Genomic DNA, 24,571 nt, shown 5'->3' with positions numbered 1-24,571 from the left:
ATCCAAGAGCGCATCTGTTTGTGCCCAAAATTCAGCTTTTTTTTCCCTTTTTTTCTCCTCCTTTTCTCCCCAGAACTGGTTTCACTGAACCATCTATTTTTCTTCTGGAGCAATATACTACAGACTTCTGATGGAGCAAGCTTTAGTCCATCTGGAAAGCAGACTGCAAAATGTAACAGCTGCATTAAATAGAACAACAAATACATCACAGCTATTCTCAGGGTATGGTGACTTCCTGTAACTTCCACCTACTGAGAAGCAAATAGGTTGATATTTTCCCACCTGTGATAGCAACACTTCAGAAAAACACCACTGTTCATCTAAAGTTCAATCCTCTTTTGAAAGCAGCATCAAGCCAGTAGTTTCTTATAAACTGTTACAGATTGCAAGACAAGCCAGAAACGGCAGCCTGATTTGTATACCTAGTGCAACTGGCAGTAATCAATCAGTTCCCTGCCTAATGAAGTTTTTCTCAGATTGGCAATGTGAAACAACAGCATAGGAAGCCTACAGCCATGGAGTCAGCTGCTCAAGAGACACCAAGAAATCTGTAATTCATTAAGTAGTATTTGTCTCAGAATTGTTACTACTAACTCACGGCTACAGAAAAAACCCCAGTATCTTCAAGGTGAAAGAGGTTTGTGCTACTCTAGTGTTTGTCAAAATCCACTAACATTCCAAAGAAAATGCCTTCACTCGTGGAAGAGTAGAAAATTACAGAGAGAATGTGGCTGGAAGATCCTACAGGAAACAAATTCTCCTGCTTACAGATTTTGAGCAGGCAACCAACAACCTTGCAGCTCCTTAAGACAGTTTAGCACTAAAGGACATCAAGGAACAGCCTCACATTCCATGGAGGCCACCTCTCGCACCACACGTTTGGATCAAAGGGGTGGTGGGTCTGCTGTGCTTGATAAATTCAGAAAGGGCTTCCCAGTCACGGCTCTTTCACACGATACCGGCCACTTAAAATTGACAGAACACTCTAGCTAGAAAACCTATTCCGTTTCGATACTACTAGATTATTTATTCAGGGCTGAATTGGTGTCACAACAGAATCATCTTCATCCTTTCCCTCCCGGCTGCTGGGGCAACCTGAAGCCCACCAGGCCGGCAACCTCCTCAGGCGAGCGTTCCCCCTTGCCGTGGTACTCCTGGTGCAGGGCCGCGTGTTCCCGGACGCTGCGGAGCAGGCAGAGGTAGGTGGCAGCCTGGAAGTGCAGCTCCTGCTGGGCCCGACACAGCTTCTCGCTGGTGACCTGCCAAGAGGAGGGAACATGCCTCGATACTTCACCTCCCCGCCAAGGCCACGGACCCACTTCGCTGAGGGTCGTCGCCCCGCCTCGCCTCTTTAGAGGAGAGGCAGGAGGAAAGGAAAGGAGGGTGGGGGTGGTGAGTCCCCCCCCCATACCCGGTGGGCGCGGAAGGCCGCGAGGATGTGGCGGTAGGCGGGGGTGTCGCGGTAGGGGCGGCCGGCCCCACCGCTCGCTTGGCGAAGCTCGCGCAGGAGCGCACGCAAGGTCCGCAACGGAGAGCCCAGCGCCGCCATCTTCCACCCCGCCCCGCCCCGGCGACCAATAAGGAAGCGGCTGGGGTGCTCGCGGGCTTCGCCCTTCCACCCTTCACAGAGGCAGGCGGGCTGTCGAGTGCCGAATTCAACGATCGCCTTCTCCTTACCACCAGCCCCCACAAGCACTGGAGGTCGAGTGCCGGAGGTCGAGCGTAGAGGAGAGGCCGCGACAAAGCCAGTGCGCGCCTCCCCTCGCTCGCCCGTCCGCTATAGGGGGCGGAGCTACCCGTCTGTGGCTTGTTCGCCGCGCTTGTCGCCCGGGTACGGTGGCCGAGGTTACTGCAGCGAGATCACGGGGAAGCAATCGAGGGGCACATCCCGCTGCGGAAAGCCGGTTTGGGCCGTGACCCGTTCCCCTCCCGGAGCAGCCCAAGCGGGTTGCAGAGGTCTCCGGTTTTAAAGTGATGTACTGCTTGTTAGAACCGACTGGCGACCCTCAAAATCGTAGCAGATGCAAACCCGCAGCAGGCACCGCTCCTGGGCAGCGATCGGGAAAGACAGCAAGCTCTGCGTTAGGGAGAGAGCACAGGCTGCAGCTGTCCCGCCCCAGGCGCCGAAAATGCAAAAATAATGCCCACCCCAGATGGGACTCGAACCCACAATCCCTGGCTTAGGAGGCCAATGCCTTATCCATTAGGCCACTGGGGCTGCCACGAAAGACGTTTTTCTATGCAGATACTTCTGTTTTGTCCCCGCCCCTTTCCTTTTTATACTAACCGCGGAAGGCTGCTGACTGGGCCGCGCCTTCTCGCGGGATGGAAGCTGGGTGCCGCATAGGCCCCTGGGAGCGCCGGGCGAGGCCGCTGCTCGTCTGGAGAGGGTGAGGCCTGGAGGTGGGCCGGTTGTAGCTCGTGCATCGGGCCTGAGCGCCGGACCGCATATCCCCCGAAGCAGTAAGCTTCCCTTCTGTATTAATCCCCTCAGTTTTAAAAGTGCTGCTCTTCGCTCGCACTATTTACCTTGCCTTTGTGGTTGCCCCGACTGAAGGAAGCTAGCCCCCACCCCTCCTACACGCACACACCCCACCCCCAAACGATAATGAGACAGCAGGAAGGCCCCAGGGACCTGGCTTCAAGTGAAATCTTTCCATTCTCATTTCGGTGAGAAAGCACAGAGACAGGGCTAATATGTACATTCTTCTTTATTTAATACAGCACAGACACATGACACATAAAAAAAGCAAAGTACACTCATGAAAAAAGCCTGTCGCAGCGAGGGACAGGGAACAGCTATGCCAAATTGAGTAAGGCTCCTACTGCAGAACAGGGGTCTGCTGGCAAGGTTGGATCCCAGAGCAGTCTGCTGCCAAAAAAAAACAACAACCCAACCCCAACCGAAAACCAGATCTGCACTCCTGTCAGGAAAGCAGAAAAATAAAAGGGCAAGTCCCTCTCTGAACAGGTGGAGGCAGCATTATCAGCGAGGCTCGCTGGATTCAAACCCGCTTACTATGTTTGGACCAAAGCACTGGTAAAACGAGAAATGCTCTCCAGCTATTCTTGCAGAGGGCCAGTAGTCCTGACCTCTGAAAGCATCAGACTTCTCAGGGATAGCAAACCTGAGTATCTGGAGGAAGTGAAAACATCAAGTAGTCACACAGAAGAGTTTTAAAATTAGTCTCCCTGATAGGGCTCTGCTAGCCACAACTGGGAACGTGCAGAGGAACAAACCAGCTTCTTGACTAACGAAAGACTAACAGCCATTAAACTGACCAGAACAATATACACATTTGGAACTGATGCGGGCTTGTGTGGCAGCAGCTTCTTCCTTTTCCTGCTTCAGTTCAGGATGGAAATTAAGCAGGCACCAGTTCCTCTGGCAAAGAGCCTTACACACTTTTTAAAAATTAAAATACAAAAAAGGGAGACAGGTGTATTTACAAAATCCATGGCTGGTACAGTACATCATTTTTAAGACACACTAAATGCTACAATCTTTCAGGTCCTGAGATTATTACAAAAAACCCCCAACAACTCAAAACTTGTGTTCAGGTCCAGTTTTATAAGGAGAGAGGAAAAGAAATCACACATTTAAAACACACTACCCCTTGAAGTTATTGGAACACCTCCCTAAAAATCCAAATGGAAGTGGTGCTAACCACCCAAATGTAGCTGCATTTGGTTGTTCGGGCCTGTTGTCACAAGAGGGGAGCATTTAACAGCAGAATTTATCTGGAGACCTCATCAGGCAAGCACACAGCTTTTAGGATTCTCTCTCCATCACTAAGCCCTATGATCTGAAACTGGTGAGTATTAAAACCAGGAAGGTGACCTTGTATTAATCCATGCTGTACTTAGTAAAGTATCGCCAGAATCACCACCTCAGACGGGATTGCCACCCCATAGCTACTGTGCATTCCTTTAGTTGAAGCCAAGGAATGCAAAGAATTCTAGCTGTGATTTAACATTTGTTTCCAACACACTTTGGCCAGTGGTTTGTTCTGAGCTACCTAGTGAAAGGCAGGAAAACACTTTGTCCATCTGTTTTGCAGTACTTTATAGTCTTGGGGATGACAGCAAGTTAAGCTAGCTATGTCCAAACTTGCTAGTATATATATATGCTAAGAGTGATACCAAACAAAGGATGCTGAGGCCAAGCTTCTGTTGCAGGAATAATCCCCGCTACTGTTACCTGTGCAGTGGATGCACTGTTCTTGGCTAAGCCTCTATGAAGTAGAACTAAAGGGACTTGCACCCACACCTGTTTTGTTTTTGCCCCTCCTCCCCCCATGCAATACTCTGAACACACTGCTTTTGTATCATCAGAAGTTATCACAGATGCCTTTTCTCACAAGCACCTGACTTTAAGCTAGAGAATCCCAACACTTTAAGCATTACTCATGAAATGCTTCTAACCCTCAGTGAAAGAACACTACAAGAGACAAACCACACAACAAGGGTACTAGGCTGACTGCTAAAATATAACGCTGCTCAGTAGACTTTTGAAGGTAAAGAGTAGTAGTTAATTTTGTACTTTTAAACAGTAGTCCAAAAATAAAATTTCTCCATCTATTTCCAGTATGGATCTTCAGAACTATGACAGAACATGGTACTAATTGCTACATGATGGAATGAATCACTGGCAATAAAACACACACTACAGTTCTCACCTCTGACCTAAATTGTAGTTACATACAAGACTCGAAGATCAGTGAGAAATACAAAGACCCAGCTACTGTGTAGCTGACAACTCCCCTTGTTTAGAAGCAACTTCATTTAAGTGATAAATTGATTTAATTCACTTCTGACACTGGAAGGAAACCTATGATATCTCACTAGTTTGGGAACATTACAATCAAGCAAACATTGCTGCAGCTTCTTCAACCAATTGTGAGAGCTGAATGTTCTAAAAACACCTCTTAGACTAAAACTTGTCACAAGAGGCGGTTTTAGCTTCCCTCTCGAAGCAACTTCATGACACTTGACACTACATGTTGCACCAGTGAAAGGGTTTCTTTTCTTAAAATACAAATTTCTTCAAAAAGACTTCTGCAGTACAGACATTCAAAAAATACTGAGTTTTCTTTGGGTAAAACTTCAACATGTGTTAAGAGGGGCGGGGGGCAGGAATGCATGTAACACTGAAACACATAAATACTTATCTGCATAGTTGATATTAGTGACTACTAATCAAACTAAGGCCTTATCTGGAAAAAGCTGAGAACACAAGAGTTTCTTCCCTCACTCCTCTGGTGAAATCTGGTAAGTCTCAAAGAAGCTCTGGCTGCCTCAGCAGCTACTTGGTTTTGGCCTGTGATGGTGGTATCTCCTGACTGGTTCTGGTCGATTCTCTCCCTCCGTTTTCCTCTTGGTACTAGACAGAAATAGACAGATCTGTTGATAAAATACATCTGCACACACTGCTGGGCAAAGGAACAAAAAAGGGGCAATCCAAACCCCTTTAGTACTCAGCATGGTAAGAATCAAAACAGCTTTGGATTTCTTCACCATAAAGAACAACTTACTAATTAATGGTTATTGTTTGAGCAGAAGAGGAAGGCAAGGGAAGAGACTGAAATTAATTTCTCTATAAAAACATAGGTTGTGGGGTGTTTTTTCCAGAGTTACACTGCAGAATTATAGCTGTCAAAACTGACTACAAAATACAGACCTATATCCTTGACTAGTGACAAGATCAGCACAGTTTTATTTATGAGTGTGCAAAAACAGCTGTGAGGAATCTTTGCATTTCCCCAGTTTTGGGCCAGTTCCAGGCCGTGCTGATCTCTCAGCATAACTCATAGCAGCAGCAGGGCTTTCTATGGCCCCAAAAGGCTTTTACAGCAGCAAGGGATCACTGGGTCACAGAAAAAGGATGATGAAGCCCCACCAGAAGTTTCCACAAACAAAGCATTTCCCTTACAAAACTGTTGTCTTTCCAGTGGCCCAGTAAGCATACTTCTGGCTGCTTATTTTGGCAGTGATTTCTTAAACAGCAGACAGATTTTTAAATTCTTTAAAAAAAGCCAAATGCAGCTGTTGTGAAGGCTGCAACAGTCAACCAGCAGCAGCAACTGTGAATGCCTCATCTCACAGAGCAGCCCAGGATTAAAGCACGTATGTGCCCGAAATCAATTGAACAGCAACAAAAGAGCCAGGTTAGCTTAGCTTACTGTCACAGGTGAATGTGGCAAACCACTGAAGTTACTTCACTGATGCACCTAAGGCATATTAAGAAGCACCATCACTATTACTCTTAACTGGCTGAGATACCAGCAATAGTCCTGTCTTTGACTGGCACCGTTAGACTAGTAGAAGAAATCTGCCTATGGCCTAGCTTACATAAATGGGTTCATTCAAACATGTGAAGACAAGCAATGAGGCTGTCACAGGGATATGGTGTATCTGAGACCTTATTTTATGCTCTTGAGATGGGCTCTCCACCTAGGAAATACTCTTCAATCCATTCCCATTCTGTAAAGTAAATGCTTCCTTTTCATATCATAGCTCATGGTTTGGAAGAGCATCACAGAACTGGCACAATCTAGTGATGCATAAGTAGGTTACCTTAAGTTTAGTACTTGGTCGACTAGTAAATTGCTACTTTTAGGTATGCATGTGTATAATAATGGTAAGTTAGATCCTTGGCACAGAATTAAAATCACTAGATCTACTGAAGACTGCTAATTGTCAGAGAACAAGGAAACAAGCACAGACACTATTATGATGGTTCACTCACAACTAGCAACACATGAATTTATGGTTTGTTCTATTGAGGGAACAAACCATTAATGAAATCTCAATAAACTGAGTGAAATCTCAATCAATTGAGTTCATCTAGAAGAGTACTTCATGGTGAGTGACCTAGGCAGCATGAGCAGCAGAGCAGCCTGGTTTAATTTCAGGCAGCAGCTGCACTCTTGCAGATTTTGACCGAATTCCTTCCTATGTGTAATGCACAGTCAGAAGTGACAACTTCAGTTAAATGTGAGAATCCTTGCAGTAACTGGTGTCAAGCAGATGGGATAGCCACAAAGAGGATTCCTTGCAATTCACAACTCAAACTTGTTGCAAGATGCTATTTTAACCTTCTTTTGCCCCGCCTCCTTGGGGTTGTCGGCCACATGTCTTTGCCTGAAGATTCAGTGACTGGGTGAAGTGGTTCAGTATTGCCAGATAGGGCCCATGTTTTACTCATGACCTAATTAAGACTCCCAAATTTAAAACCTCCAGAGGGGAAAAAAAAAAAAAACCACCCCATACAAAAATTTCCTTCCCATTAGCCACTTCCTTTCTCTCATGCACATGTACACACACTCACACACTCTTTTATTGTACTGCCACCTTGGCACAAGCGTTCACCTTTAGGTAAAGTGTTTAACAGAGCCAGCAGAACGGAGAAGGATGAACAGGTTTCACAGGAATATTGCTGTATGTGTGTGCAAGAGGGGGAAAAAATGCCCAAGCACACAGAACCAATGCCATGGTACAGCAACGATGAAGTTACAGACATTACACACTATTCCTTTTTTTTTTTTGCCTTTAGAAAAGGGGGAAAATGAGTTTAACAGCATAAAGCCATCTTGGCAAGCTTAAGATTTTCCTCCAAAATGCCTTCCAGCACTTCAGGATCTCTGAGAACAGTTTAAAGAGGGTAGGGAAATAAAAAGAAATAAAAAAAAGAAAGGCCAAAAAAAAAAGAAAAAAAAAAAGGCACTTAAACAAAGGACAAAGGCCTGAATCAAGTCAGTCATAGAGGGTAACAGCCAGTTCACCAGAACTAGGACCAATCCAAACCTACCAACCTTTTCAATTTCTATGAAATTAAAATTGCATAAAGTGTTAATTAATCAGTCTTTTACCTACTGCTTTCACCTTCTGGTTCATTTAATGGGAAAACAAACCAACCAAGCAACCCACCCAAACAAAAAGCAAGTGTCCCTCTAGTGACTTCTCCCCCCCCCCCCACCCACCCAGTTCAGCAAAAGTTATTTGTGGGAGGAAGCCTTCCACAGCTTGTCTTAGCTGCAGGCTTTCCCTGCAATGCCATCTTCAAAATAAAAAGAAAATCCCAAACAAAAGCAGAAGAGGAACCACCTGTGCCTTCATCGATTCACACCAGAAAAAAAACCCCAACCAAACAAACAACCCAAACACCCCAACACTTCTAATCCATCTGTGGGCAAAAACTACTCAAAAGAAAACCCAAACCTGTAAACTAGATCAAGAACTGCTAATAAATACAGCCAAAAGTTTGTTTTATGTATGTAGCAGCAAATGTGATAAAGTTTTTAGTTGGGGCCCAAGATGGCTCCCAGAGGGTTATTGGTTCACACAACTGATGGCAGCTTGGGAGAGTTGCAGGATATCTGTTTTCATGTCCTGAAGGGTCTTGCACCAATTGGAGAAGGAGTGTGGAGGAAGGGTCAGGTGATGGGACTGTGGGAGGGAAACAGGCTCTTGGCACCTGTCCCACCCCTAAATCTGTGCATCAGACAACTTTTGATTGGATTCAAACAAGAAGCAGAACCCAGATAATTAAAAGTTACTTCTGATTAGCAGAAAACAGATGTGAAACCCACAGCATCCACACTTGTGACTTAGTTGATTGGTATTAGTCATGTATCTCAAATCAGCAGAGAAGCCTGGACAAAGTGATTTAGGCCATTTGCATATTGGAGCAGAAGAAGACTGCAGTTACAGTCCAAGGTATCAGGAAACTCTGCAGCCTGTTTTCCATCTAGCCTGTAAATGTCTCAAAAGGACTTAAGATAGCTACCATGACTTTCAGACTTTGGATCATGTAGCAGAAGATATTCTCAGATGGTTTTAACATCTAAAACCTGTGTTTGAAATTATTGCTTGCATTTGTTTAGGGCTTTCAGTGAGCTGGATATGTTAGCTCTCATACAGTCCCCAAACCAATTCAGCCCTGCTGCCTAGAAAAGACAGCTCTACTTGGCTTTCTTATTGCTTGTGAATACTGAGGGTTATTTAGTATGTACAACTACAGTTTGTTTGTTAACAAAGGCCCTTAAAAAGTAGTAAAAAAACTGGGGGGAAATGTCTTTAGAAGAGCTCCTGTGCAGAAAACAGTAAAACATTAACCTAAACGTTGCATTTGGATGTTGCAGAAAACTGTCACTTCCCTATCCTGTCTATGCTACCTGCAAAGGTCTCTGGGAGACACCCTATTATTTCCTTTGATTTAGCCTTAGCTAGGTATGACCAAGGAGAACAGGGAACAGGGAATGTAGAGCTTTTCATCACTGTGTTGCTGATTCCTAAGCTCAGGAGCATGATAACTGAGCACAGTTACCCTGTAGGGGCTGTTTGAACTGGCTTCATGAACAACTTAATTCATCTTTACTCTTGTCATCCGACTACTTGTTTCCACACTAAGTATTAGTTTACATGTTTCTCAAGACTGAGAAGCTTAAAAGGCCACAGACAGGACTACTCTTACCCTCCTTAAGATTTAGAGAGGATACTTCTCAACTGCAGATGAGGCATACTTCCAGGAGGAGAGGAATGTTGCAAGGAAACTTGTGCTGTAGTTCTAAAGGGCTCCAAGTCTCTCCCAGTCTAAAGTTTCATTAAGTAAGAAGACAAAAGATGACAACTTGAATGAGATGTCTTGATGAGAAAAACATAGAAGAGGTAGAACTCTCTTAGGACAGGGTCTTTTAAATATACTGCTCCCTGATATCTGCTGCAACTCAGCTACATGCATTGTTAAAAAGCATCAGGTTTGGCAGCTCAAGGAATTAGCATCCTGCCAGAACTGTTAGGCCTCAAAACCCAAAAGCTGTCTTCCTTCAACCCTTCCTGGAGAACAAAAGAAAATTAAAAGACTCAGACAAAGCTTGCATTCTAGGTATTTGGATAGAGCCTGCACAGTATTAAGAAGAGCAGAGTTTACATGTCTGTATGTTTCAACTCTAAATAACTGATGGGAGATGCAAGCTTATCTAACCAACACGTCACATACAGAGCAGTAGCACTCGCTAAAAAGCATTTAATTGACAGATGCTGTGGAGTGAAGTTAATGAACTAATGCATCTTATTTTAATTCAATTTGACTTTCACAGAAGTGTTGTGCAAAGACATTTATTGCTGAACTCAACCCAACATTTTTTTATACTAAATACACAATATATATTAAATTCACATATATATTTATATAAAATTAAAATGAGCTCTAAATAGAAAAGAAATTGTTGTCTGATCTAAGAAAAATAAATCACATGTAAAAGAAGCCTGAAAGCTATAAGTTAATCTAGCAAAAAACCACTGAAGATTCATTATCCATGGGTCAAAGTCCCTCTGGAAGGTGTGAGATAACCAAAAGTCACAGGTTTGATCTCAAATCAAACTACTGGTAAGCCTAGCTACTAGGAATTTCAGCATCTCCGATTAGAGGAATGTTTTGGGGTAGAAAAGCATACTATTTTAATTTGCCTCTTTCCCCCCATGACTTCTTTCAGTTTCTGCCATTCTCATCTTTTAACTGACAGCCCAAGGGACTCAAGAGCAAAGTCCTGTCCTAGTGTCAAAGTGCAACATGTGCTGGGTACTTCCTAAACTTACAAGTGAACCAGTTGATGTACTGCTATCAAAACCAAGAAAAAAAGAAACAAAAAAAGCCAGCTTTACAGTCTTGTGCTACCACATAAGGAAGAGTTCAGGTCAGGAACTCTCCAGGCCAGCAGGGGCAGGAATGCTGGAGACAACCCATTCAGCCCCCAGAAGAGAAGGCACCTCTGGTCGCTTTTGAACGACTCCTCTTTGGCTAATGCCCGAAGCAGTATTAACCTGGCTCTGAAACAGGTCATGATGAACTTGAACTAGCAAATCAGTATAATGCATGGGTTCTGGGAGAAGTTTGGGAAGATGAGGATGAGGGTTGGGCTTTTGGGAAGATGAGGAAGATCTAGAATGAGTAAAGAACAGATTTTGTTTTGTAAGAGACATGAACAGAGCATGACTTAATTTCAGTAGCAGATAAGCACAAGGCAAAGGAAAAGAGTTTAACAAATGGAAGGACTGAAAAAAAGCACCTGTGCCTTTAAAAAGAGTGGGAAAGAAATGCTAGTCTGACCAATATGAGCTTCCTTTTCATGTAAATGGAAAAAATTCCATCCCCTTCCTCCCTTAAATAAGAATCTTTATATGAAAAAAAAACCAAAACAAAAACCAAACAAGGAGCAAGGGATTTCCCAGTAGTCTGTGTCTCACATCCCAATGTACCAGATAAAAGGTTTTGAAGACATCTCTAATGAGACTGCATACATCTGTAGGCTCCCTAAAGCCAAACAGCCTTGTAAAGTTGGAAAAATGTCCATACTAGAAACTGCATTTGTATAAGGGTTTAATTACAATGCAAAGCATCCCAGCATCACCTTTACTCTACATAACCTTTGGTCCACAACCATGTAGTACACTCAGGACCTACACAATCTTATACTGGGCACTTTGGGCACTAATGAAATAGATGATTCCACCTTACACAATGGATGGAGAAACCTATTCTAGCTCCTCTCACACTTTCAACTCTTCATTGGACATCACCTAGGGGGAAAAAAAAAAAAAAGGTTTGTGCTGCTGTGGGTTTGACGATCAATTTCTTTTAAAAGCCAATCAGAGCAGGTAAAAAAAGCTTGTTTCTTTAGGCAAGATCAAACTGTGACCAGTCTGCATGACCAAGGAGGACCAGTCCTCCTTTTCCTTCTCTCTTTGATCAAGTATTGTTTTATTTTTCTTCTTCCTCTCACCACAGTGCTTGGGATCAGAATATGTAAACATTGACAGAAACAGCAGCCCTGTGACAATAAGCACTTTCCCAACTGGGCAGACTCTGTCAGCCAACCAGAACTGCTTCAGCTCCCTTGCTTGTCCAGAAGTCACTGGTTTTTCCGCTGTAACTTAGTGTCCCCTTTACTTTGGCCTCCATCTGTAGTTTAGAGACAGGAAAACAAAGAGAAAAGTAAGAATGAGTAAACTTTTATTATTACAGCTGACAGCAGAAGAGGAATTTCACATGTTCAGCTTTAGCATCACCAAAGCCTGCACTGTCTTTACAGGGCAGAAGACTCTGCATTTTTTGAGGTTCATTGATAATAAATACCACTCTTGCAACCTGAGATACCAGGCTTCCTACAGGAAGATAGCATCTTTCTAAAGACCAAGTTGCAGCTTGAGATACTGAAAGTGACTTCAAAATCAAGCTTTTTGTTCGAAGCTTTTACATTTTAATAATGCTATTCCAGTGTTCAAACCATTGCACTCGCTGTCACAAACAATTTAAGCTGTACCCAATATAGCCAATTGATGTGCCTCCAACAGCACCACTGCCCAGCTTTTTGGTGCTGAGGACTCCAAGAACAGGATGAAGAACCCTCATCAAGCCACTGCCACCTTTCCTGTTCCTTCTCCTGTCAAGAAACCAACCCTACAGGTAGCAAAGAAAGGAGGGAGTGTATTCTGAACTGCACCTTCTAAAGCTTCATAATAGTTCTTCAGCTCTAAGCCTTGCGAACAGGGAGATATTCTACTTCAAGCTTCTTTTCTCAGTCAATAATATGCAACTCTGATCAAGGACAAAAATCCCAGGGAGGGCAAATCTTCCACTAGGAAGCCATCACACTACTCACACACAAATTCTTACAAGAGACAATCATATCAGCATCCAGTAAGGAGTATTCTTTTTCTCCCACTATCTGCATATGTGTAGTTCCGTTTCTAGAACTGATAGCATAAAGCATTACTGAACTTTAACAACTTTAGTTCCTGACACTGAAGACAAGTAGGATAAAAACTGTTCAGGTTGCAAAATACTGCTATGATACAATGTGTACTGCTAACCAAAGCTTGATCCTGAGTTCTGTCTTCCATAAACCAGTTTCAATTCTGTTGTACATTTCGTTTCAGTCCGGGGCAGGAATCTGACTTTCAAGTAAGTAGCAAGAGAAATATGGTGTCTTTACCTGTGTAAGCTTGCTGCAAGTGAGCAGGCAGAGATGAGTGAGACAGCGTTGCTGCGTGCTGAGCACCTGGCTGTAAACCCTTCAGTAAGTCTGGGGGAAAAGAGGGAGAGCAATAAAGATGAAAAATAGCTCTTGAGGACAGACGGAGCCTTTGTAGAATAGGAAGCTCTTATTTGTATAATGTAGCTATAGTAGCATGCTAATTTGAACAGATTACTGAAGATGTATCTCCTCAACAAAACCTAAATTCCCAATAGCATTCTGACAGCTGGAATAAGTCAACAGAAAGAGACCTATTCAGATATGGTTAAAAGTCAGAGCAAGGACCATGCTTCACTATTGGGGTGCAATTCTTTGTGAAATTTTCTTCAGCAGAAAGACCAAAAATTTACATGAGTTAAAAACAAAGCAGTTGCTTAAGCAACCAGAACAGATAAATGCCATCTTGCTTGATGCTTCCCTGTAAGAACTGTCTGATAGCTGGGATCACTGAGCTAAAGCTATTTTTGGAATCACCATAGTAAGTCTATTCGCTGTGTTGTGACATTTGGAGACACTTAAACTACATTGCTGTCTAAAGATAAAGGATTAAAAGTTAACCCCCCAAAAACCCCATGTTCAAAACTAAGAGTACATTACTAAGTTACACTTCTCAAAGGTGATTCACAACATTGGGATCACTACACAGTTTTACCAGTGAAGAAAGCACATTTAGTCTCCTGCAGAGATTTTCAAGAACCACATCTCTTGGTACTTTATTACTTCCCATCTTAATTTCCATCTTCAGGATACATCTTTCCTTATAGCACTGTGTGATAACTAATTCCACTCACTCTGAGTTAGGCTGTGGTGGAAAGCCGCTGAGGTAGATCCCGAGGTGGTTGTCACTCCAGCTGTGTCCGTCCCGAAGCCGAGCAGCTCCAAGGGAAACTGGAAGGGCACGGTCACAGGAACAAGGCCACCCAGCATCCCAAAAGGAGTTAATGGTGCAGACGTCACGTTCTGACTGGTTACAGACAGGGGTGATGCCATGAGAGTCAGAGGTGAGGCATTAGCCAGTAAGGATGCTCCTGCTGTTGACTGTACAAAGAAAAGGAGTACTTCAAGATTTTAAACCTTTGAGTTGCATTCAAGGAGACAAGAATTGACTCTACCGTAAGCGAGGCCCTATTAAGAACTGTATTAAACTATTACTAAATATTCACTTATGCAGCTAGGACCTTTTCCCACTGTTCATCTGCAGAGCAAGTACAATCACATCTTGGATTCAGACATGACAGTAGTTCATCTCATGTTTTTCCTCATCAGTCTTGCAGATAATTTCCTGTCTCTAACTATTCACAGGCTCTACAGTTAGAATCTAATGCAACATCTTTTATTATAGTAACAATACAAAATTACCAGATGCTGGTCTGAAACTCTTTAGAGCATAATGTTCCTCTCCCCTCTCCAAATCTGGGTCTTAACAGGACATTAACTGTGTTTCTACAGAGGTTGCTTAGGATAAATTATTTCTGAAAATTAAGGTTCATGCATAAGAACCTCCACGCTTGGAGTCAGGTTGCCAAGCTGCAGACATACATATGCATGTATTGCTTGCACATATCAAAAGACAAAATAAAACAAACTCTCCATTCTACATGTCACAATGAAGTTAAATTCACTGGGAAAAAACCCAATCAAGATTAGTCAGAACATCAGCTACAACAGCTCCTAAACTGCATTAATCCCTCTAACATCAGAGCAGCTCATTCTTGTTCAACAATCTTCCCTTCACTCTGTCTATATTTCTATATACTGATGTTAATTCTCTACTACTTTACAAAACAGCTAGAATAGACATTACTTTGAATCACACATCTATTATTTAAGACCACCTCAAGCCTATGCATCTATACAAGAAAGCCTTAACAAACCCCCAAACTTACAATTATTTTAATGAATGCAAACTAAAAAATGAAGTCTCCTTGAGTTCTGTAGTATCAACTTACAGAAACAGCAAAAGGATGAAAACTCCCAGTAGGAATGAAATCTCTATTACAAGTTTTTGTCTTAAGGTGTTCACAGATTAAAGCAGCTAAAGAAGCAGATTTTAAAACAGTAACCCTGTAAGTGCAAACACTCCGAGCTACGATGTTCCTACCAAGTGTTTTATTGGTTATCTTGTGAGTAACAGCTTCCAGGACATGATCCATTCCACAAGTAGAAAAACCACCCAATGGATGAAAGACTTCAATATTTACTATTCTTCTCTCCACCCTTTAAAAGAACTGATGCTGTAACAAATCTATGCACAAAACATGACAACTGTTCACTATGCAATCTTTACTGTGCAACAAAATGGAAGACACAGTAAGCTCTGAATGAAGAAAGCAGCTTTGCAATGTGCTCTAAGACCTAACTTGCTCTCTCAAAACCAGAGAGAAGGTCAGAGAATGCCCCAAAACAGTGGCAGTTCAGATATTTATCTTATTTGTGACAGCACTTCATAGAAGTGTTCATCCTACTCACATAAATGTGAGTCACTACGATCCTTAGGAGTCTAAGACAGTGTTTAAGAGCACTAATGAGGGGTAGAGTTTAAGGAAAACACATGCACTAACTGCTGAATTCTAGATTAATTTGGCTTTGTACTCTTAGGATATAACTTAAGAGTACTCCAAAGTGAAATTTCTGTGGAGCTACAGCAGGCAGCTAATATTTTGGTAAATAACTGTGTCAGCCAAAAGGGGAAAGTTGGGAAACTCTTCCCAGTTAGGAATGTCTTCATTATTTTAAGAGGGGTAACTAACTCCTTAGTACACACTGCACCTAACAACTGGCTTGGAATTAAGTTCAGTCAGCCATAAGACCTTTAAGGCTAAATAAAGCCCTCTTATCACAAATCTCTTCCCCTTCAGTGTACTTGGGCTGGGAGGTAGCTTGATTGTAATCTCTTGAACAAACCTCACTGCCTAAGCCTCAGTTTGCAGAGTAGCAACAGCCTTATTCCAAAGTTTATCTTCCTTGCACCATTCACCTCAACCATTTCTGTGTTATCAAAGTAACTTCTGAAGTGTCAAAAGCCTTCATGTGTACAGTCACAATAATTATTCTAGGGATACTATATACACAGCTCAGTACCTCTAGCTGATTTCCCCCTTTCTATACACCAACACACCTTATTTTGCTGTATTACAGTGTGCACTCATGTTCCTTGATTATCTACCACACCACTTCTAAGCCTCTTCATTATCAGCCACAATACATTTTGTTCCTCATGAGATCAGTATCTCTAAAAAAACTAAACCTACTTGCCTTCATATGTAGGAAAGTTTGCAAGAATCAGTCTCCTCATCCAGCACAACACTACTGACTTCCCTTGCCTGTCATATTTAAGCACTACCACATCCATTTCACATGTTCTTCTACATCAAAGCAATTGGATCCATTGGTTCCCATTGATTGCACCAGAAATGAGCAACTCTGTTCCCACTTCATTCACTGTAGCCTTTGTCTCTTCCAGGTATCACCCAGAGTACCCACACTGCTCAGTTCTTCTCTAGGCCCTATGTGGTACCTTAGCAGTCCTTACACAGCACATGGGTTGTGGTTTTTTTTCCCATCCAAAGTACCCAAAATGAGAAGGCCAGAGTCTGCCAGACATTTCTTATTTTCTCTAAGAGGCTTAAGGTACCACAGGATGAAAGACTATAGAAATACCTTGTTAAAAAAAAAATCATCATCTTCCTCTTACTCAGCTGCATTGAGAAAAACTGGATAGCAAAGTAAATACTATAAACAAGCTGAGTATAGATGACTACCATGCAATAGCTGTGGTCATTGTTCAGATATATACAAAGTGCTTTCATTTGCTGTACACCAAGTCTCTGATGCACATATGAAGTGAGCACTTCAGGACAGGAAAAGCAATTAAAGTCTGGGAAATACCAAATCATAGATCACAGAATTGTTTGGGTTGGAAGGGACCTTAAAGATCATCTAGTTCCAACCTCCCCATCATGGGCAGGGACACCTCCCACTACACCAAGGGCAGGTTGGATGAGGCCTTGAGCAACGTGAACACTTCCCAGGGAGAGGGCATCCATGACCTCCTTGGGCAACCTGTTCCAGTAACTTGCCATTTCAGTTCCCAGCAAGAAGAATGCATAACTTGGGAAAGCAGGTTGCCTTCTGAGTGTATATATAAGGTTTGCATGAGTTTTAGAACAGTACTTTCAAAATATTTGGTTTGCATGTCTTTTTTTTTCCATTTTCAGTGACAGAGTCCTGTATAAGCTCTCTCCAACAATTTCTAGGATATTTATGTATTGGTGAGGTGTCTCATTTAGTTTGACTAGATCCTGCAAAACAAGATTTAATCACAAATACTAAAGAAAAGCTGAATTTTTAAATGCAAGTCTTAAACGAATACTCAAATCACAAGCAACTGCGCTCCAGTTTTGCGTGTTCGTTGTGAAGTTTGACAACAAATGCACTACGACACCTTTTCATATGACCACCATCATTACAAGCAAATACACAAATCAAATAATGCAAGAAAGTACAACATGCCCTGAAAATATGGCCCCAGGAAACTTACCTTTCCTAGGGCTAAAAAGGCAAAAACCCCAAACAACAAAAACCCCAACCCCAAACCCCAACACCCCCCAGAAAGAATTCTGTTCCACAGCACGGACCAACCAACATTTTGGTGAGGATTCACTCCACAGTGACTGCTGCATTTCACATTGGTTGCCAATACCCATTTACTAGGGCAAAACAGTTCCATCAGGATTCACGTTTATGCTTAGCAAAGCAAAAACATTTATGACATATTTAAAAAAAAATATTAAGTCAAGAGACTGCAAAAAAAGAATGTTTACAAAATGGGATAAAAATGAATGCAGATTTTAAATGTAAAGTCATTAGATGCATACCTGTACACTGGCTGCTACAACTGATGACCCTGAGGCAGAAGATGGTCTGTGTGGAGTTGACAATTGTTTAGTAGCACCCTGTGTTCCACTTCCTGCTCCCCCAGACAGACTAGTCCTACTAGCTCCACTTGAGTTAAGGTTACTGCCTCTGCTGGCAGGTACATTCATTCCAACTCCACCCAAATTATTTTTACCAACAGTTCCAGAAGGAGAAGAGTTGGGTAATTTTGAAGCCTGAGGGTTCTTTGCAGGCTGAAGGCCTGAGGTGCGACTAGAGGGCAGCAAATTCACCGTGGGAGACTGCCTGCTGATATTTACACCACTGGGCTGTTTATGAAGGGGGTTGTTGCTGGAGTGACTACTCTGGGAAACTAGTGCACTTGAACTGGAAGAACTGGGTGTTGTTGCAGGCCTGGGGGATGAGGTGGACTTGGATGAAAATTTAGGTGATGCATTGGGCTTGGGTGTCACAGAGGGTTTAGATGCAGTGGGCTTGGGAGAGGCAGCAGGTTTGGGAGAGGCAGCCATCGAGAAGGGAGGCTTGAAACCCTGGGAAGAAACTTGTGACACCATAGCCTTGGCTAAATAGTTACTAGAGGTAGAGGTGCTGGATGTTGACCGAGAAACCAGTGGGTGAGACACTTGAGAGCCACTTCCAGATGAAGGATTTGACAAAGGCAGGCGATATACTACAGACTTATCTTGAGCCTTGATGACTGGTGATGAGCAAGACAGTTTGGGGTTACTACTCAATTTCACCACTGGATTGGTCTGTGATTTACTAATAGTTGCTTGTAAAGGAGACACATATTTCTGCTGTACAGCTGAATGCTGGTGCACCTTTGTCACTTGTGATGTTGAGGAAGAACTACCTTGAGCCTCAGATGATGATACTAACATATTAGCATCCTTGGTTCTTTGAGAGGAGGTGGAAATAGCTGCTTGGGTCTTAGAGGAAGAAACATGAGTCTGTGAAGAGGAGGAAGCAGCCTGGATCTGGCTTGACCTCTGTAGTCCTTGTTGAAGTAGTTTGGCTGGCAAAGGCTCTAAGGAAACCTTAGGATTTTGAATTGAAGATCCAGCAATAAGGCCTGAAGAGATACCAGTGTGAACTAGGTCCTGGGGTTTCTTTGGTACTGGTCCTGTGTGACCAGCAATAAGACTTGATGAATGGGGTGTTTGAGTGGGCTCTACTTTCTTTGACGTTGCCAGGGGCAGCTTGCTCATAATGCTTGCGAGCTTTTCCTCCCTCAGCCCAGGGCGAGGTCTGGATGTTGGTGTGTCTACGGTGGATCCAAGAGGTGATCCCTTGGCACCATTATTGATAACTGCCAGAGCATCAGAAATAGAGTCTAGTGATGGTGGGTGGAAAGAGAGGTCTTCATCCAATGAGTCGTCCAAGCAGATCGTCTCTGGAGCCGGCGTGCAGCTGGAGCTGGCTGGGGCGCAGACAGATGTGCTGGAACTCAGGACAGCAGCACAACTTGAATTGACTGAAGACAAACACATTTTCTGTTCTTTCTTTGGACTGGAGTCCTGAAAACGAAGAGAGAAGAAAATTCAGGTTTAAGAACCTTTCTGAAGCAGATCTGAAGTCAGCTTCAGTGTAATACTGTTATCCTGTAAAGAGAGATGAGCCCATTATCTGCTATTGAAATGTTCCTATTAAGATGTCTATGGTGCTGAGGTGTTTGAGGTCCTGCATGCTAATTCACATTTCTGTTCTGGAAGAGGGGTCAGGAATTGGAACAGGCTGCCCAGGGAGGTAGTGAAGTCACTGTCCCTGGAGATGTTCAAGAAGTGTGTGGACATGGCACCTGGGGATGTGGTTTAATGGCCATGGTGGTGTTGGGTTGATGGTTGGACTCAATGATCTTAGAGGTCTTTTCCAACCCAAACAATTCCATGGTTCTAACTAAACATTTGTATTTAAAAACCTAGTGTTGCTGCTCTACAACTGAAAGTGTCCCACACAGCTCAGAATAATCAATGCTATGAGGAACAGGGTAGCCAATCTGATCACCAGGTAGAATTGCTACTCAAGACACCTGGTCAAGTCTAATGGGAACTGGTCAACTTACTATGTTCCTCCCAACTACACATTTTTCCAGCATTGCCAAATTAATGCAACTAATTTTCAAAAGAACTAATATAGCTTAAAATTACAAAGTTATACAGAGGCCTTTTGTAAAAACTTCCTTTAAAGAACACACCTCCAAGTCAATAAATTCTTACAGCATTTCCTGATGGAGGTCTGTTGGGACAGGTTGGACTTGATGATCCTTGGGGTCTCTTCCAACCTTAGTTATACTGTGATACTGTGTGATACTGTAATTCTTCTGCCAGACTTTTTCTGGATCAGAAGCAGAAAACAAGTTGTATCAAGCACTTGTAAAATTCAGAAATCCAAATGGCATTTACCTTCACTTTGGGTTTAGGGGCCAAAATCACCTTCTTCTTCGCCCTAAAATAGAGGGGATACAAGCACATCAAAAGACAAAAAGAAAGGCAAGACTATAGCATTAACTGTTACCTTAATTATATCCCAATTAACTAGAAGGAGGACTACTACAGTTCAGCTTCAATGATAAAACATCCTTGAAACAGAAAATGGGTTAAAATGTAGGGGAAGGAGAAAACAAGGACACTTTTAATCCACTTTTGTCATGTATCTCTAAGTGAATTAGAAGCAAAATTCACTGAATTGCTGATACAACTCAGTCTGTAGCAGGAGAGCTACTTTTTACTTTTCAGATTTACAGGAACTTCAAAATATAAACCCATCTGAACCTCTTACAATCTTAAGAGTCTGACTACTTGGCAGAGCTTTGTCTCAACTGAGGTCACTTAGGTAATTTCACTTTATGCTGATGTTTGTCACTGAAGACTATACTTCATGTTCTCATTTCTATTTCAAACCACATTAAAACAGTTGCTTTCCCCTCCCCACTAGAAGAAAGTGTTTTACTGCTTATCAGCTGTGAAACAGTTGTACCTAGCTTCTGTTTGTTGCAAGAAACTATTTAACAATTGCAAAAGAACCTGGAAGTTTAAGTGAACACCACAGCACCAATTGCATTTATGTGAGCAGGGAGAGCACTTAGGATTATTAGTCAGTTACAGCTTAGAAGTGAAGCATTTCACATCATCTTCTCCCATTTCTATTCACGAGGCTCAACAGATCTACATCCGATAGGTCATTTGTTCTCCTTTCCTAGGCAACTAGGAATACACCTTCTAAAAACAGATCAAACTGGGAATGAAGCATGACTCAGTTTTGCCATTATGTGAAAAAATATCCCATGTAATTACATTTATCATAAAGGCTGCAAGTTGGGTGTTATTCAAAGTCATCATTGTTTGTTTGAATTCTGTCTGAATGCAGGCAGCTCCTGTGAGGAACAAAGCAATGCCTGAAAACGAAGAAGGTCAAATTCCACTAAGAGACACCACCTTCTGTTGGCTACAAAGATATTTGAGGAAAAGAGCAGGAAGTACTGCAGCCTGAGTTCCACTTAACATGTTGCACAGCAAAATGAGGACATAGTGCTATGCAATGCTTTGAGTAAAAGGTGTTAATCCAAGAATGAATATCCCCTTGAGTTACCTAGCCACTTCCTAACAGAGTTTAAATATAATTGTCACAAGAACATTACAATTATATCCTTAAAGTATTAAAAAAAACCCACCAACATTGTAAATATCTTCAAACAAATGCAAAAAAAAAATCTCTCCCTTTCCTTCCCTGTGTAAGAAAGGTAGCATGAAAGTGGAAAGGATGAACAACCTGAAGAGACTAATAAATTGTCAGTTATACTCACGGAGCAGAAGTGAGGTGATTGTGAACGCTTCGGCTTTCTTTAAACAGCATCCTAAAGGAGTGTGGAGAAAAGAAACGTAAGGTGGTTGCACAGGGACGATCTGCAAATGGCCACCACATACTCAAACATGCTTCATTGTTCAGAACCCTTCCCACAACTGATAAACACATCCTGTAGCACTGCAGTGTGAAAAATCCGAGTATCTACAAAATCTCACGTAATCTGGTCAGAAAATGTTGACATCCTCTTGCTACAGTTCCAATGTCTCTCTTTGCAGATTGCACTTTCAGATCCATTCTCATGTTTTCTTCACCATACTACCTCCAAACCTGTATTAGACTGCTTCCCAATAGAGACTACTGAATGCTTAAGAACATCAAGGAGCAAAAGGAACATGCCTCACTACAAGTTCAATGTGCTGCTTTCTGACCTACTCAGCTTCTCCAGAGTATTTCCCTTGTCATATTCTTCCCAGTAATTTGTCTGTTCCTTAATCTTTTTCACTTTGGAATGAAATCCAAAACGGATTCCAGGCCTGAGTAACACGTCACACTTTTGTCTTGAACCTTTATGGACAATACTACTACTATAGAAGTAAGAGCTATGGTACAAAGAAAGGACAGTGCAGTGTATGTTCCAAAAGCAAGGCCATGCCTGGAAGCAAATCCCTCCATTTCATATGTATATGTTTACAAGTAAAAGTTGATGAGATCAGTATGAAATCATCATCTCTGATCATGACTTCAAGTATGCTGTTTGACCTGCAGTATCAGACTGCTTATAATGTATAGGCAAAACTACTTTCTACATCACTATCATTTTCCATATCACAGACAGCTTCCCAAGCAGTTACCTGGTCTCTTACTTCCCCCTCAAATGAACCACCATGCACTGTTACAAACACCAGTAAATGCAGTCTCCAGCAGATGACAAAAGCAAATACTTCTCCAAAGACTAGGATTTTAGCTCACAAGCATGCAAACAAAATAGAATTCACTTCTGGAAAACATCTGTTCTTCTAAAATATTCCAGTTCCACTGACATACTCTGAAGTTTAAAACCATAGTACATACTTGAGTCAGATGTATGACAATAAGAGAGACCTAAGGAAAAATAGTTAACATCAAGGTATCTTACCTTGCCTGCATCCAGCCTTTAGGCCAAAGTGGTTTCACTTCTGTTTCCATAAAAGTTTTGAGGTAATCTTCAGCAGACTGACTTCTATTTGGCTCTAGCTCATAGCATCCCAGCTTGATCTTGACAAGATTACACAACAGAGACCTGCAGAAAGAAACAATAAACTATCCTTCCAAAAAAGAAAGAGGCAAAGCAGTTCTACATAGCTGCTGTTCATTGCCAGCTGTAGGAAGAGCTCAGCTCCAACTTCTGTTTTCTGGAAGTCTGCCCCTACAGCTGGTATGATCTGCCACTGCCACTTCTCCTCCATTTCCAACAAACCATGTAGCTCTTTTTTCCCATTCTTAATATAATTTTCTAATTGGTTTTACGTTTTCTTAGTGGTTTATTCACAGCTGAAACACCTCCTCTCACTTTGCTCAGTGACCTCTACCCCACTTAAGATGAAAAATGTCTGAAAACAAGTGAAATGTGTTCTACACTGAGTATCTCAGAAAATTCTGACAGGGGTGCTGCCTTTTACTGCCCTTAAAAATATAGAAGGGCACACAGCTAAGTGACACTGGTCTTTCAGAGCCTTGAATGAAAAACACAGATTTAAATCTCCTCTATAAGTGTGGCTCCCTCCAGATCAGTCCAAGCTACACTGGTTCTTTTTGTTCCATGAAGTTTGCTTCCCTGTTGTCTTAACATACTAAGATGACTAAATGCACCAGCCCTTTTTAATTATATCTGTACTTGTACTAAATTAGTTGAGGTCTTGCATGGGAAGTGACTAATCTTCAAGGATCTGCTTACTTTTAAGTCTAAAAAAGGAAAAGCCTGTCTAGATCATTTCAGTAACAGTAATCTCAGTTTTCAGTAAAATCTGTTTTAGGAAACAGAACAGTGAGAAATCATTTCAGACAACCTGTGTTGCCCTTGAGAGAACTCACTGTGTGTGTGTGTGTTCAGAGGGGATGGAAGGGGATAAGATTCATGCATTCTGAATGCTGGCTTGCCTTGTTTTAGCTGATACCTTCGACTGTTTGTTAGGTGAGTGTTTTCTGATCTGTTCCTAGAACAATGGGAAGCCTGTGTAACTCTGCTTGCACCTGCTCTTAAAGAAACTCAAGGTCCTAGGACTACAAAAATTCTCATGTCTTTAGATAAAGCAGCAATGAAAAAAGGGTTGGACATCCTGCCTTTCAAGCTAAAGAAGAGTCTTTTATTACTAGCCCCAGTCTCCAAAACTTCTGAGGTGTATTTATGAGAATGATGATTGATTAAACAGCGTCATGTAATAACAGCCCTTGGGGAGCACTTTATGAAGTCAGTGAAAACTCTTGGTAGCTTGTCTCACCTCACTGTGTCATCCCAATGAAACTTCTTTCTGGGTCCCACAACCCTTTTTCCAGGTTTCTCGTCATCATCTTCCTCTGATCCATTTTTCTCTCGTTCATCTTCCACTTGTGACCTACAGTCAGAACAAGCAGGTATACAACACAGACAATGCTCCCTTGAAAACAAGTGCTCATGTAGGTGTCAGGAAAAAATACACCAAATGGGCCTATCTTCAGATTGTTATAACCTTCCTGAAAGAGTAAGCAGTTCATCTTCCTTTCTTCATGGTCCTTCAAGAGAAGTGAAAGGACACTGTATGGCTGGCTATCAAGGATTCTGGCTATAAGCTTCATGCAGTTCCACCACCTGGAAATAG

The 24,571-nt window shown here is 42.3% G+C and overlaps 2 protein-coding genes and 1 non-coding gene across 3 annotated transcripts in view; all 3 read right to left on the bottom strand.

The window, feature by feature from the left end:
• The window catches only part of LOC104302070 (putative RNA-binding protein Luc7-like 2), a 35,114-nt gene extending 33,371 nt beyond the window's left edge, over window positions 1-1,743 (bottom strand). The window contains exons 1-2 of the mRNA XM_054167670.1: window positions 1,412-1,743; window positions 1,133-1,259 (exon numbers count right to left, since the gene is read on the bottom strand). Of these exons, the coding sequence (XP_054023645.1) occupies window positions 1,133-1,259; window positions 1,412-1,549 (265 nt within the window). The 5' untranslated portion in view covers window positions 1,550-1,743. The remainder of the gene's footprint in view (window positions 1-1,132; window positions 1,260-1,411) is intronic.
• Window positions 1,744-2,145: 402 nt separating this feature from the next.
• On the bottom strand, window positions 2,146-2,218 carry TRNAR-CCU (transfer RNA arginine (anticodon CCU)). The gene has a single exon. It is a non-coding gene; the product is annotated as a tRNA-Arg (tRNA).
• Window positions 2,219-9,964: 7,746 nt separating this feature from the next.
• The window catches only part of UBN2 (ubinuclein 2), a 40,607-nt gene continuing 26,000 nt past the window's right edge, over window positions 9,965-24,571 (bottom strand). The window contains exons 10-17 of the mRNA XM_009902542.2: window positions 24,215-24,328; window positions 22,873-23,016; window positions 21,736-21,786; window positions 20,336-20,378; window positions 17,915-19,450; window positions 13,829-14,075; window positions 12,996-13,085; window positions 9,965-11,962 (exon numbers count right to left, since the gene is read on the bottom strand). Coding sequence (XP_009900844.2) covers window positions 11,913-11,962; window positions 12,996-13,085; window positions 13,829-14,075; window positions 17,915-19,450; window positions 20,336-20,378; window positions 21,736-21,786; window positions 22,873-23,016; window positions 24,215-24,328 — 2,275 coding nt within the window. The 3' untranslated portion in view covers window positions 9,965-11,912. The remainder of the gene's footprint in view (window positions 11,963-12,995; window positions 13,086-13,828; window positions 14,076-17,914; window positions 19,451-20,335; window positions 20,379-21,735; window positions 21,787-22,872; window positions 23,017-24,214; window positions 24,329-24,571) is intronic.

The sequence above is a fragment of the Dryobates pubescens genome, chromosome 15, assembly GCF_014839835.1.
Source record: "Dryobates pubescens isolate bDryPub1 chromosome 15, bDryPub1.pri, whole genome shotgun sequence".
Classification (NCBI taxonomy): domain Eukaryota; kingdom Metazoa; phylum Chordata; class Aves; order Piciformes; family Picidae; genus Dryobates; species Dryobates pubescens.
The sequence above is the reverse complement of the archived record's forward strand: the minus strand, read 5'-3'. Positions and strand labels throughout refer to the sequence as shown.